At 41.1% G+C, this 14,624-nt stretch overlaps 1 protein-coding gene across 1 annotated transcript in view; it reads left to right on the top strand.

Annotated features, from left to right (window-relative positions):
* Window positions 1-14,624, top strand: part of LOC126282009 (myrosinase 1-like) — a 105,693-nt gene that overhangs the window by 70,049 nt on the left and 21,020 nt on the right. Inside the window, exon 8 of the mRNA XM_049981400.1 lies at window positions 7,883-8,031. Within this exon, the coding sequence (XP_049837357.1) occupies window positions 7,883-8,031 (149 nt within the window). The remainder of the gene's footprint in view (window positions 1-7,882; window positions 8,032-14,624) is intronic.

The raw sequence follows: 14,624 nt of genomic DNA, 5'->3' as shown, positions 1-14,624 counted from the left end.
CCGACCATTTAACGGCGTTCCCCAAATAAGTGTTATAGGCCCTCTGTTGTTCCTGTTCTGTATTAACGACGTAGGAGACAATCTGAGTGGCCGTCTTGGTTTGTTTGCAGATGATGCTGTCATTTACCGTCTTGTAAAGTCATCAGATGATCAAAACCATTTGCAAAATGATTTAGATAAGATATCAATATGGTGCGGAAAATGGCAATTGAACCCGAATAAGGAGAAGTGTGAAGTTATTCACATGAGTACTAAAAGAAATCAGCTAACTTTCGATTACGCGGTAAGTCACACAAATCTGAAGACAGTAAATTGAACTAAATACTTAGAGATTACAATTACAAATAACCTAAACTGGAACGATCACATAGATAATATTGCGGGTAGAGCAAACCAAAGACTGTCATTCATTGGCAGAACACTTAGAAGGTGCAACAGATCTACTAAAGAGACTGCTTTCAAAACGCTAGGCCGCCCTATTCTGGAGTATTGCTGTGCGGTGTGGAGGCACATCAGGTGGGGATGACATTGAATAAGTACAAAGAAGGGCAGCTCGTTTTGTATTATAGCGAAATAGGGGAGATAGTGTCACAGACATCATACGTGAATTGGAGTGGCAATCATTAAGACAAAGGTGTTTATCGTTGCGACGGGATCTTGTCATGAAATTTCAATCACCAGTTTTCTCCTCCGATTGCGAAAACATTCTGTTGGCACCCACCTACATAGGGAGAAATGATCATCACGATAAAATAAGAGAAGTCAGAGCTCGCACAGAAAAATTTAAGTGCTCGTTTTTCCCGCATGCCGTTCGAGAGTGGAACGGTAGAGAGACAGCTTAAAATTTGTTCATTGAACCCTGTGCCAGGCATTTTATTGTGAATAGCAGAGTAATCACTTAGATGTAGATGAGAGCAGCGTCTGTGCTAACGGACAAGCAACACTACGTGAAACAATCGCAGAAATCAATTTGAGACGTACGACGAACGTAGGCGTTAGGTCAGTTTGGTAAAATTTGGCTTTAACGAGCTGTGGTAGAGGACAACCAACGCGAATGCTCTCCTTTGCGAAAAGATTGATAAAGCCTCCACCTTCTGTGTGGGTTACTGACTGTATTAGTTGGACCCTAGACGACTGGGAAACCGTGACCCGATCATATTAGTTCCATTTTCAGTTAGTAAGAGCTGACGGTGTTCGGGTGTGCTGCAGTCCCCACGAAGCCATGGGCCAAAGTCGTCAACAAGGCACTGTGCCACCTGGTGGTGGCTCCATAATGATGTGGGCTGCGTTTACTTAAATGGACAGAGCCATCTAGTTCAACTGCACCGATCATTGACTGGAAGTGGTTACGTTCGTCTTCTTGGTGACCATTTGCAGCTATTCATGACTTCGTGTTACAACACAACGATGGAATTTTTATGGATGACAATGCACTACGTCACCGAAGAACATATCGCTCGATATGAATCCCATACATCATTTACGTGAGATAAAATCCTGCTTCCAACCCTTTCTCAGTTTATGGACGGCCATAGAGGCAGCGTGGCTCATTATTTCTGCAAGATTCTTCCAGCGACTTGAGTCCATGCCACGCCGTGTTGCACTACATCGGGCAAAAAGAGGTCCGACATAGTATTAGGAGGCATCCAATGACTTTTGTCACCTCATTGTACAATACCTCTCAATCGATTCGAGGAAACTAATTGATACAAGAAACTGATTTCTTTCGGATCGTATAGTTTCATACCACAGCTCAGTGATGAAGTATCTATTTTTCCGATATTGGTCATTGTTCCTGGGATACTTAATTTCCTACTAATCTGCTGCATAAAATGTGACAGGTTTGGAGTGAAAAATGTGGTCGATGGCTACTTTACGTCTGGTTCATTTCAACTGATGTGCTGCTGTGTACTAAATGCAGTTAACGAATCGAAATTGTTTTTAAAGTTGGAAGAAAGGCCACATCTCACTACAATATGGAGAAGATATGAAGTTAATTTATTTGAGCCCACTGACTGTCGGTGTCACGTACCTGCATCTCAGTCGTGAATAGTTCGTGCAATTCGACGTACGCTTAGTGATCGCAGTTTATTGTTGTACTTACTGCAGCAAGAAAATGATGAAGAACAAGACACTCCACGCCGAATGTTACATGTTGGAAAAGGTGAAACATACATAAAATTTAAGGGCAAAGCTGGACAAATGTTTATGTGAGACACTTGTCAGTCATTTATTAAACCAATATGAATCACTTTACATAATATCTCATGGCGAAGTTTTAGGGCTGGGTCTATTTCGAAACATTTCTGTAAATTAAATTTCAATGCAGCCTGTTTTCATTTAAAGTAAGACCTATGCTAGTTCGAAGTAAATTTGCGAACTGCGAATATTGTGGCACCAGCTATATTAGTTACAGATATACTACCTACTAGTGACGTATTAAAATTTGTGCCGGATCACGAATCGAAACCGATACTTATAGCGAACGGTCGCCTTCAACACTTCGGCTACACCTGTACGCCACTTTATTTCGTACTAACACTTTGCCGTTCGCACGTCTCGTACAGATTTATTCGCTTGGTGCCGGCAGCGCTATTTCGGATCACTTGGCTTGTCGCCGGCCGCTTGTCATCTTTCCGTCACTGACAAGCTTCAAACACATTCGCTTTTGTGCGCTTCAACTTTTCCGCAAATCTTCCATTTTGCCGTTTCGTTCCATAAACACGAATTTTCTTTTTAAGTAACTTCTCTGCAAGTTCTACACTGTTATAATAACTATCCATGTAGAGGTGATGCCACTTTCCATAAGAAGGTGTCACAGTTTTTTTTAAAGGTTGTTCAGCACCGGAATATATCTTGAATGAGGAAACGTATCCCATCCGATTGAGTATGTCATATTTCGTAATTTTCGACGGATTGTAAACTTTAAAATTTAACTTTGCACGTAACGGTATCATTCCTTCATCAATTGAGATGTTTTGACTTAGATTAAACGTTTCTTTAAACATTTTAGAAAAATACTCAACTGCAAATTGCACTTTGAAAAGCCAGTAGACATTATCCAGTTTATTGATATCGTCAAAAAAGTGTAAAATTGATAATATTTGTCTGAATCGGTTGCGGGACATCGTTTTGCGAAATATCGGTGGGTCTATCAACGGATTGCCAGTTCCCATAAGGATAGCAAGCCCATACCATGTTTTAAGTTGAGGTCCTGCAACTGTCGACAAATTTGGCACTTTGTAAATCCAGTTTCCTTCTATTGCAATTTTGACTGTAATACTTGTTGGTTTCGTTGCTAATATATTCAAATAGATCGTTCCCATTATATAATTCCACGATATCCACGACGCTCTGTGTATCTTTTGGAAATATGTGTGGACCCGGAGATCCCCCAAATTTATTATTGATCGTCAGCAAAACATTCGCCGGATTCTTCTTGGACGTATTTCACTATCTTCCGACGATTCTGCTTCACTTTCTTTTTTTTTATATCCGTTGTCTTCTCCCAGTTGGCCAAGTCTTCCGGAACGTCAGACAAGACGTCCGCGCATTCATTGTAAATAATCACATCGTCTCCTTAGTCTGCCATGATGAAAGTGCACAAGTACTTATAAAAAGAAAAAAGTTGTTGACCCCCAATAGAATGACAAAGATATTAAAGTGCTGTCACCGGCCACTGCGCAACACTATGCTCACTACACCACTGTGGTGTCGCCGGCTGCTGAGCGATACACGACACAACGCCGGCCGTTGACCGCTATTTCACGCACAACTGTGGGCGGCAAAGTGTTAATCTGAATCGGATATCAATCGTCATTAATAATTGTCCATCCAGAAATGAAAGAAAATAATACTTGTGAGCTATTTTCAGGTTGAAAACATGAGCGAAAATTCTAGCACTGATACAAACACTGTAAAACCTGCTACGTGTCCCATAACAGTTCTTTCAATCGGAAGTTGATTTACCAGCGCGAAGCCCCAGAAAAGAAAACTTAAGAAGTAAAAGAGAAGTACTGCAAAGAAAAAAAACATTCCTTAAACAAGTTGCTTCATCGTCATCTTAAAAGCAGCAGCAAGTTCATAGCTTGCACGAGTGAACTAAAATGAATTTAAGAGCTTATGCGATAAGCTTTCAGCTAAAGATCTGTCACAACTTGTATCATCAGCGTCTCCTGTCGTAAAAGGTTTTATATATTCGGCTAGGCTACTTCCGTTTCGTAAGAATGTCCATTTCGAGCTGTAGTACTAAGCATCTATCGTTTGGCGTGTACTCGGTTTCAGTACAGCGTCGAGCGCAATGTTTAACTTCATACAGATGAAAGGGGCCAGCCTCTGCTTCAATTTCTGTGCATTGTATATTATGTGGCGGAAATATCTGGCAACAATTCTCCATCTTGCGACACACTGGTTAGACGGCGCACACGCTTCTAGTGTGGACAAACAAGACTGAATGACAAAAAAAGGAAGTGAGAAACCGTGGCTCGCTCAAGAAGCAGGGATCGCGAGGAAAGTTTAAATTATGATGCGGGAAGACCGGCGTATCAGGTAACAGTGGAAAATCAGTCGTTCATCGGTTTTTAACATCATGGATCCATATTTGACGAATAAACTGTATCCAGCTATGTAGGAACAAGACGGGTTTCGTGATATCAGACCACATCCTCAGGCTTACATACGCAGTTCAAACATTGAGCCTGTAAGTGGGAAGAAGGGGGACCAGATTGCTGTTGTCCACGGTAAGCAGAGCGTCAGGAAAAAAATCACTAGTTGAGAAAACTGACATGTTAAAACCACTCTAACATCATATCAGGAAAGAGCAGACGGCACACCTCCAACCGCGTCTCATGTAAGGTGTCAGGCAAATTCAACACCTTCCATGAAAACCCTGACATGATAAGCAAATCCAGTAGTATGTCACACAGCTCCGAATAAATCGTGACATTAAATTAACCAAAGTAATACAAGTAGCGAGTGAGCAAATGGAATACTCAGACTGACACAAGAATGCCTAAATGCATGTCATACCTTCCCACCGTGAAACAGACGCAGCTCCTAGGGGAGAAACGAGAACAGAAGCCGAGAGCAGAACCGTGTTAAGCTAGAAGTCCCTACGATAAGGGACGGACTGGACACCCACGTCGCCAGCCTACTGCTAAGACCACACCACCCACACGTTTTAGTGTGAGACTCTTTCGCATCTCAGTTACGTCAAGGACCACCCCCCAGCCCATGTTAAAAGCTAGAGCCCTCCAGAAAAACAGTATAGATCTTACGATTACACAAAAAGGGCCACACCACCAGCAAGTTTTAGCGTGAGACTTTTTCCCGTCTCCGTTACATTAGGACCACCCCCAGCCCATGTTAAAAGATAGAGCCCTCCAGAAGGACAGTATAGATCTTACGATAACGCTAAAAGGACCACACCAGCTGCAAGTTTTAGCGTGAGACTTTTTCGCGTCTCTGTTACGTTGCAAACTTTAAAAACATTGCCCCACCACAAAAAGTATAACGTTTCTCATTGGATAGACAGAATTTTTGTAGACGGAGCTTAAGGTTAACATTGAGACCCTGATTGGTCAGATGAAAATACAGCCAGACAGTTTTTTTAAACCAACTGCGGTAAATTGCAGTAAGGAGAAGTGAGGAGAGGAGTTGTTTCCGAGATGGCGAGGTGAGTGGAGCTGTACTGCCCGCCGCTGCCCTGACGCAGCCTAAACATCGACAAGGTAATGAAAGCACGCGATGCCGCATTTTTGAGCGCATAAGGCTTCACTCAGAACTGCAGAAGACTCATCTGTTACACGCCCTTTTTTGCGTAATACTAGTGTCGGATGTAAATTAAAGCTCATGGTGTTCACATTTGCCACTTGAAGTAAAAATCTGAAACGCGATGATTTCTCTGTTATATAATTATTGAGAAGCCACATCAGCCACTGTAATTTACGACAAGTTAGATAAGTTATTAAAGATAATTGAGGGTCAATGTAGACCATTTTGATAGTTTTTCTCTTTTGTGAAACTTAATTTAAACTTAGATTATAGATGTGATATGGCATAGGTCATCCTTCGATCCATTGTAGAACTTGGAAACCCATTCAGGGAATATTCGCTCACATTTTTGTTGAACGCAGTTGGTTTTTACCATCCTGTATTAAAACATTTCCTTTCATCAATAGTGCAATTTATAAACGATGTTTTGTGAGTAGAATAAAATTTCCAATGGTAAACGTAACTGCTTTTTCGACGTTATTTTACCAGCTAACTAAAAATAGGAAAGCCTTGAACCCCTTCCACTAAATTTAGTTAGTATTAAGATTCTTTTAAAGTGAGTGCAGTGGAGCTGACGTTGAAATAATTAAGTATTTGGTTATATCATCACTAGTCTCACTGAACTCTTCTCAGTTCTACATGTCATTTGTGGTCTGGCGTCTCCTTACCAGCAACAGGTCCCTGGTTCAAACTAGTTGATTCCCTAAAAAACACGCTCAGAGCGTGGATTACGTCCGATACAACAGTCGACTTGGGCAGCTTTACAAGGGGAGAAGTGTCCGTGATGGATTTGTTACGCAGATGACATACAATGACTAGTCCACGTCACCAAGCTCTGCTGACTGACCCATCCCGCTCTTACTATTTGTGTACTGAATACGCTGTACTCCCTGCCTCTTAAATAATGGCGAGTGCGCCTCCCGTGACATCTACTTGTCATTTCTGCAACACATAGGGATACACAGATACTTACTAGCAGAATGTGTGTAGGAAAGAGTTCCATGCGGTATCTTCGTAAGTTTTGTTCCTGTTTCCTCTGCTGATTGTAATGAGAAGTGTCTTAGAAAATGAGTCGCCATGCCGAAAATCGTGATTTCTTCTTCTACATGAGAGAATTGTCTCCTGACCTTTTTGTTAGACGCATCATCTAGGCCCTCCCGCCCACACCACAACCCAGCCCAACCCAATCTTTGATGGGTACAATCTAGTAAGTGAACCTTTGCTTCATGGTTTTACGTTTCTTAAGACAGTCTAATAACCAACTGCAGTTTGTTATTTATTTTCAGACTGTAATGACTGGAAGACCCTGAACACTCAAAGAAGAAAGTTTATCTGTATAAGTTAAAATTCATCTCACCAGAAGATACTAGCCAGCTGTCATGGAAAGTGTGCGCCCCCATTATATTTTCTTTTCGTGACCAATAACTGTCATTGAATAGGTCATTACCTTCACCTTAAGAATGTCCATTTGACAATGTATTGATGATAAAGCCATTTGTTCTAAACGGTGTCTGCCGAAACTTACTTCATTTGATACAGACTGAAACGTATTTTGATTTGAAGCGCAAACACAACACATAACGATAAACTTAAGATACATTACAAATTATCTTAATTGAAATAGTAAATAACTTCAATATGTTGGCAAATTATTTGTGGCGTTGTTCCTACTACTGCTTAGTACATAAGTATCCTGCTTCTTTTCTTTCTAATCCAATAGTCTTATAGTATTTATGCCTCCATAGTAATGGAATTATATGTAAATTTATCAAAAGTTTGTGTTTCGAGCGCGACATGGCGAAAAACTGATTTCTATGAGTTTTTAAGGGCCAACATATTTTTAACAAAATAGTGCAATGTTACATGCTTTAGTCTTCACACTGTGAGTGACCCTTACCCACTTTTCGAAAGCGATTTATGTTAACAGCTAAAATCTAGTGCCAGCTTGCCAGCACAGACGGATGATGCCGACGATTTCCATAATATGCTGCAGATTAACATGGGGCTCTCTCGCGTAGATGTTACAAGGGGTATTCGTAAAGCCCTTCAACGATTCTTCTCGTACTTTGGAGAAACAGCATATTGTGAAGACTCTATGACCGTGTTGCAGGGACGTCGGATTTCTTCGGCGTCAATCATTATTCTTCGGTACTGTCGACGTCAGGTGAGACTGGAACCATCCCATCTAAGGAACACGACGCTGGCGTCATCAACTACAGCTTTGACTCTTATCCTCAAGCGGCGAGTAGCTGGCTGCAGGTGAGACGTCTTGCCATGCTCTTCCAGCTAGGTCGGGGGACTACATTTGGCTTTCTTTCTTAGAATGAGAGTAAGCTGTTAATATTTTCAGGTTACGAGAGGATGGTGTTTGGTCAACTGGACGACACGCAGTATATAACTGTGACATAAGGCTCTACTCTTGATCAAAAGATGTGGGTAGCGACATTGCAGTAACGTTGAAACAAAGGAATCCCAGTACTATTAACTTTGCTGATCCGAAAATTGAGTTTACTTGTTTCTTAGTTTGACACGTATGCAGTTCTTTCTTTTATTTCAGGACGAAAAACATGAAATGTAGGGTTTAACGTCCCGTCCTCGGGAATGTGATCAGAAATGGACCAGAAAGAAGAAGCCAGCCAGACACTTTTATTTAAAACGAGCAATCCTGGCTTTCACTTCGTCAGTTTAGGGACGACAGCAGTCGCTATTCCTGCATGATGTTCAATAGATTTGAAGCGAGCTGTCGCGGAACGCGAGTCGAATTTGTAGCAGCGACCTGTTTGATAACATCAACCGTTATTATTCTCAGCTGTTTGGTTGCGATGTTATTCTTTCGCGCTGTCTTCCTCACCGTTTTCTTAGCCACCATTGCTCTCAGTGCCTCTCGTCGCATAACAGATACCTACCACCTTTTCATAAGAACTGTGCCAGATGTGATACATTTCGCATCTACACTGCGCAGAACAATTGAAGAATCACTTTTTCGAAACCACGTAATTGTTTTCCATTGCGACGTAGAAGTATTAAATTCAACTCAAAGGTGCTTACAAGCTGCCAGGTAATGGCGCTAAAGCGTGTCGCCCTGCGGTGTTACTGTCTGGCTCGCCGACGCTCCGAACAGCAAGGTTTCAACATCTACCAAAACCCCAGAGCTCAGAAGATATTGTGAGGTGTAAAGTGGGCTAAGGATGTCGCAATGGCATCAAATTACGCCACAACTCGGCCCAATGCCACCATGGATGTGTCAAACGATGGGAAGTCGTCGCACTCCCTCTTACCCACGTATCACCTCCCCCCTTTTTTTCCACGCCTCCACGATGCGGGTTAGAACAGCAAGTCCCACGTTGAAATCACGCGTTTTTCTTATGGGTGGCCAAGCAGAAACATTACAGACACATTTCAACTCAGAATCGACCCGAAAAGGCCGCGGGTGGTTGCACAAATGGCGTCAATGGAACCGCACCTTCCCTTGAGGCACTGATTTCGATACATTTCACGGTCGAAAACGACGGATCGCAGTGCAGTGAGCACCGGGACGCCGTTCTTGGCAATCTTTAACACTGCAAACTCCACACGAACGCTTCAGCCCCTCTCTGAGGACAACAACTCCACTGGACGTAATCGGAACCGTCTGGAGTACAATGAGACTTCAATTTTTGCACTGGTGTACAGTGTGGTACTACTAGGAAGCGTTAAAAAACATTCTATGAAATTTCAACTCAATCCGATGCAACAAAAGTTGTTGTTGTTGTTGTTGTTGTTGTGGTCTTCAGTTCTGAGACTGGTTTGATGCAGCTCTCCATGCTACTCTATCTTGTGAAAGCTTCTTCATCTCCCAGTACCTACTGCAGCCTACATCCTTCTGAATCTGCTTAGTGTATTCATCTCTTGGTCTCCCTCTACGATTTTTATCCTCCACGCTGCCCTCCAGTACTAAATTGGTGATTCCTCGATGTCTCAGAACATGTCCTACCAACCGATGCCTACTTCTAGTCAGGTTGTGCCACATGCTCTTTTCCCCAATTCTACTCAATACCTCCTCATTAGTTATGTGATATACCCATGTAATCTTCAGCATTCTTCTGTAGCACCACATTTCGAAAGCTTCTATTCTTGTCCAATATATTTATCGTCCATGTTTCACTTCCATACATGGCTACACTCCATAAAAATACTTTCTGTAACGACTTCCTGACACTTTAATCTATACTCGATGTTAGCAAATTTCTCTTCTTCAGAAACGCTTTCCTTGCCATTGCAAGTCTACATTTTATATCCTCTCTACTTGGACCATCATCAGTTATTTTGCTCCCCAAATAGCGAAAATCCTTTACTACTTTAAGTGTCTCATTTCCTAATTTCATTCTCTCAGCATCACCCGACTTAATTCGACTACATTCCTTTAACCTCGTTTTGCTTTTGTTGATGTTCATATTATATCCTCCTTTCAAGACACTGTCCATTCCGTTCAGCTGCTCTTCCAAGTCCTTTGCAGTCCCTTACAGAATTACAATGTCATCGGCGAACCTCAAAGCTTTTATTTCTTCTCCACAGATTTTAATACCTACTCCGAACTTTTCTTTTGTTTCCTTTACTACTTGCTCAATATAGAGATTGAATAAGATCGGGGACAGGCTACAACCCTGTCTCACACCCTTCCCAACTGCTGCTTTCCTTTCATGTCCCTCGTCTCTTATAACTGCCGTCTGGTTTCTGTACAAATTGTAAATAGCCTCTCGCTTCCTGTATTTTACCCCTGCCACCTTTAGAATTTGAAAGAGAGTATTCCAGTCAACATTGTCAAAAGCTTTCTCTAAGTCTACAAATGCTAGACACGTAGGTTTGCCATTCCTGAATCTATTTTCTAAGATAAGTCGTAGAGTCAGTATTGCCTAACGTGTTCCGCTATCACTACGGAATCCAACTGATCTTCCTCGAGGTCGGCTTCTACCAGTTTTTCCATTCGTCTTTAAGGAATTCGCGTTAGTATTTTGCAGCCGTGACTTATTAAACTGAGAGTTCGGTAATTTTCACATCTATCAGCACCTCTTTTCTCTGGGATTGGAATTATTATATTCTTCTTGGAGTCAGAGGGTATTTCGCTTGTCTCATACATCTTGCTCACAAGATGGTAGAGTTTTGTCAGGACTGGCTCTCCAAAGACTGTCAGTAGTTCTAATGGAATGTTGCCCAATCCCAGCGCCTTGTTTCGTGTCAGGTCTTTCAGTGCTCTGTCAAACTCTTCACGCAGTATCATATCTCCCATTTCATCTACATCCTCTTCCATTTTCATAATTTTGTCAAGTACATCGCCTTTGTATAGACCCTCTATATACTTCTTTCACCTTTCTGCTTTCTCTTCTTTGCTTAGAACGAGGTTTCCATCTGAGCTCTTGATATTCATCCAAGTGGTTCTCTTTTCCCAAAGGTTTCTTTAATTTTCCTCTATGCAGTATCTATCTAACCCCTACTGAGATAAAACTAAATCGTTACATTTCTCCTCTAACCATCCCTGGTTAGCCATTTTGCACTTCCTGTCGATCTCATGTTCGAGACGTTTGTATCCCTTTTTGCCTGCTTCTTTTACTGCATTTTTATATATTTCCTTTCATCAATTAAATTCAATAATTCTTCTGTTAGCCAAGGATTTCTACTAGCCCTCGTCTTTTTACCTACTTGATCCTCTGCTACCTTTACTACTTCATTCCTCAAAGTTACCCATTCTTCTTCTACTGTATTACTTTCCCCCATTATTGTCAATCGTTCCCTTATGCTCTTCCTAAAACGCAGTTTATCCAGGTCTCATCTCCTTAAATTCCCACCTTCTTGCAGTTTCTTCAGTTTTAATCTACAGTTCATAATCAATAGATTGTACTCAGAGCAAACACCTGCCTCTGGCAATGTCTCACAATTTAACACCTCGTTCCTAAATCTCTGTCTTACCATTATATAATCTATCTGATACCTTGTAGTATATCCAGGCGTCTCCCATGTATATATCCTTCTTTCATGATTCTTGAACCAAGTGTTAGCTATGATTAAATTTTACTCTGTGCAAAATTCTAGGCTGCTTCCTCTTTCATTTCTTACCCAGAATCCATATTCAATTAATACGTTCCCTTCTCTCCATTTTTCTACTATCGTTTCCAGTCACCTATGACTATTAAATATTCGTCTCCCTTCACTGTCTGAATAATTTATTCTATCTCATCATACATACCATCAATTTCTTCGTCATCTGCAGAGCTAGTTGGCATATAAACTTGTACTACTGTAGTAGGCGTGGGATTCGTGTCTATCTTGGCCACAATAATGTGTTCGGTATGCCGTTTGGAGTAGCTTACCCGCAGTACTGTTTTTTATTCATTATTAAACCTGCACCTGTAATACTCCTATTTGATTTTCTGTTTATAACCCTGAATTCAGCTGACCAAAGGTCTTGTTCCTCCTGCCATCGTACTTCACTAATCCTCACTATATCTAACTTTAACCTATCTATTTCCCTTTTTAAATTTTCTAACCTACCTTCCTGGTTAAGGGATGTGACATCCCACGCTCCGATCTGTAGAACACCAGTTTTCTTTCTCCTGATAACGACGTCCTCTTGAGTAGTGCCCCCTTGGAGATCCGAATGGGGGACTATCTTACCTCCGGAATATTTTACCCAGGAGGACGGCATCATCATTTAACTATACAGTAAAGCCTCATGCCCTCGGGAAAAATTATCGCTGTAGTTTCTCCTTGCTTTCAGCCGTTCGCAGTACCAGCACAGCAAGGCCGTTTTGGTAAGTGTTACAAGGCCAGATCAGTCAATCATCCAGACTGTAGCCCCAGCAACTACTGAAAAGACTGCTGCTCCTCTCCAGGAACCACACGTTTGTCTGGCCTCTCAACAGATACCCCTCCGTTGTGGTTGTACCCACGGTACGGCTATCTGTATCGTTGAGGCATGCAAGCCTCCCCACCAACGGCAAGGTCCATGGTTAATGAGGGCGGGGGGACTTTATTATAGTTGTTATATAGTTCAAACCATTTACGAAGTTCTAAAATTTATGCAGATATGTTCCTTCTTCAATATATATCTTAATTTGTTCATGAACACGTAGGGGAGGAGGGGGGTTATTTACTGGGTGTGACATGTTTCTCGATGAATGGATAATTCATTAAGGATACAGGGTAGTTTTCCGGCTCTATATTATGTAAAAATCAACACCTATTTCTTTGGGGCCCTGTTTATGATGTATATGTTTTACAGACTTTTTGTTGATATCAGGTAATGCAGCACACCTTATAAACAAATTAGAAGTATTTTGAATATTGTTGAACCTCATTAGTGCCATTAAAAGAACCTACAAAGAAATTGATGGAATTTTTTTTCCAAAATGCTTTCTCAAATTGACGTACCATTTAATCCAATGTGATACATTTGAAGGAGACCAGATTTTTACCAGATGTGCATGACATGATGGCTGAGGTACTAGACCTATTTAATTCCTCGTATTACGTATATTACAAGGATAAAAATATCACATCTTACAATTTAATTTTTATAATTTTTGTCCTAATAGAAATCTTATTTTTTCTATAATTTAGTTGATTCTGGAATAAAGCTTATGTGTACTACATAAGTATCGACTATTGGAAGTTACAAAAAAAAAAAAAAAATAAAGAAATGCTTTATAAACTTTACGAAATATTTTTACCTGAGTTGTGAAAAATACAACTTGCAAGAAATTGCGAATGAAGATATGAGTACAATTAAACTATGCCTCAGTACATTCCTGAAGCGTAGTCTTCATCCCGCAGTATTTCTTCAACTTCAAGCTTCCTCTTGGCGTTCCTTTTAGCAGTTGTTGCTTTTTGGTAACTCTAAAAATTGGTTTTATTTCATTCATAACAAGTTCTGGAAGAGGAAGCTTATGATGGCATATTTGACCACTTTCTTTTGCTTTTTGGTAACCACACAAAAAACCTGTATCTTTAGGGTAAAGTCCGTGAACACGGTGGTCATCTACGGAAAACTTATGAAAGTAGGTGGCCCATACAGCTTTTCTCATTGCTGTAACTTCAGTCAGAGGTGCACTTCGTCTAATGGCCAGTCCATAATAACCGTTAAGAAGGTCGATTTCGGTTTCTGTCAATCTGCCTCGGCCAGACAGAGATTTTCATCAGACAGCAACTTTCATTTCTTTTCGTATCTTCCTTAATCTAGCACCCATTCTCTTTTGCACATGTCCACAATACTCCAGTTTTGTTATCAAGTTATCACCATAAATATTGAACTCATTAATTTTATTGAGAGCTTTAGAGTCCCCATCGCCAAGGTACTTCGTATATCCAACATTATAAACGGACACCGACCTCTGAAAGATTTGTATAGCTCCATCACACTCCATACCTCCACTGTAACCATCATAATTCTTAGGACACTGACGTTCAATATGTCCTTCAGTGTTACCATGGCAGGTGTGGCAGTACTTAGATAAGCACTCAACATCATAAATTTTTCCGTTCTCCAAAGAAATAGCACTTACAACGCCATTCAAGGAACAATGTCGTCAGCGTTGCCATGTCCCATCATGTGCAACAGCAATGTCCCTGCACGCTTCATAGATGCTTTCGACACAACCGTCAAGGAAACGAAAAGTATTTTTATGTATTTGCTGAGCTTACTGGGAGGAGGAGGTGGGTCCATCAAACCACGAAACGTTTGAGCAGCCTTTTCACCTTTCCCTGTTGCACCCATTGCATACACTAACGTCAAATTCACATCATATGAATTATGCGAAATGTTCGAAGTCATTGTCGAGGCAGACTTATTGCAGGGTCTACACAGAACAACTAATTTTGAC

Source organism: Schistocerca gregaria, chromosome 7 (genome assembly GCF_023897955.1).
Source record: "Schistocerca gregaria isolate iqSchGreg1 chromosome 7, iqSchGreg1.2, whole genome shotgun sequence".
NCBI lineage: Eukaryota > Metazoa > Arthropoda > Insecta > Orthoptera > Acrididae > Schistocerca > Schistocerca gregaria.
The sequence above is the reverse complement of the archived record's forward strand: the minus strand, read 5'-3'. Positions and strand labels throughout refer to the sequence as shown.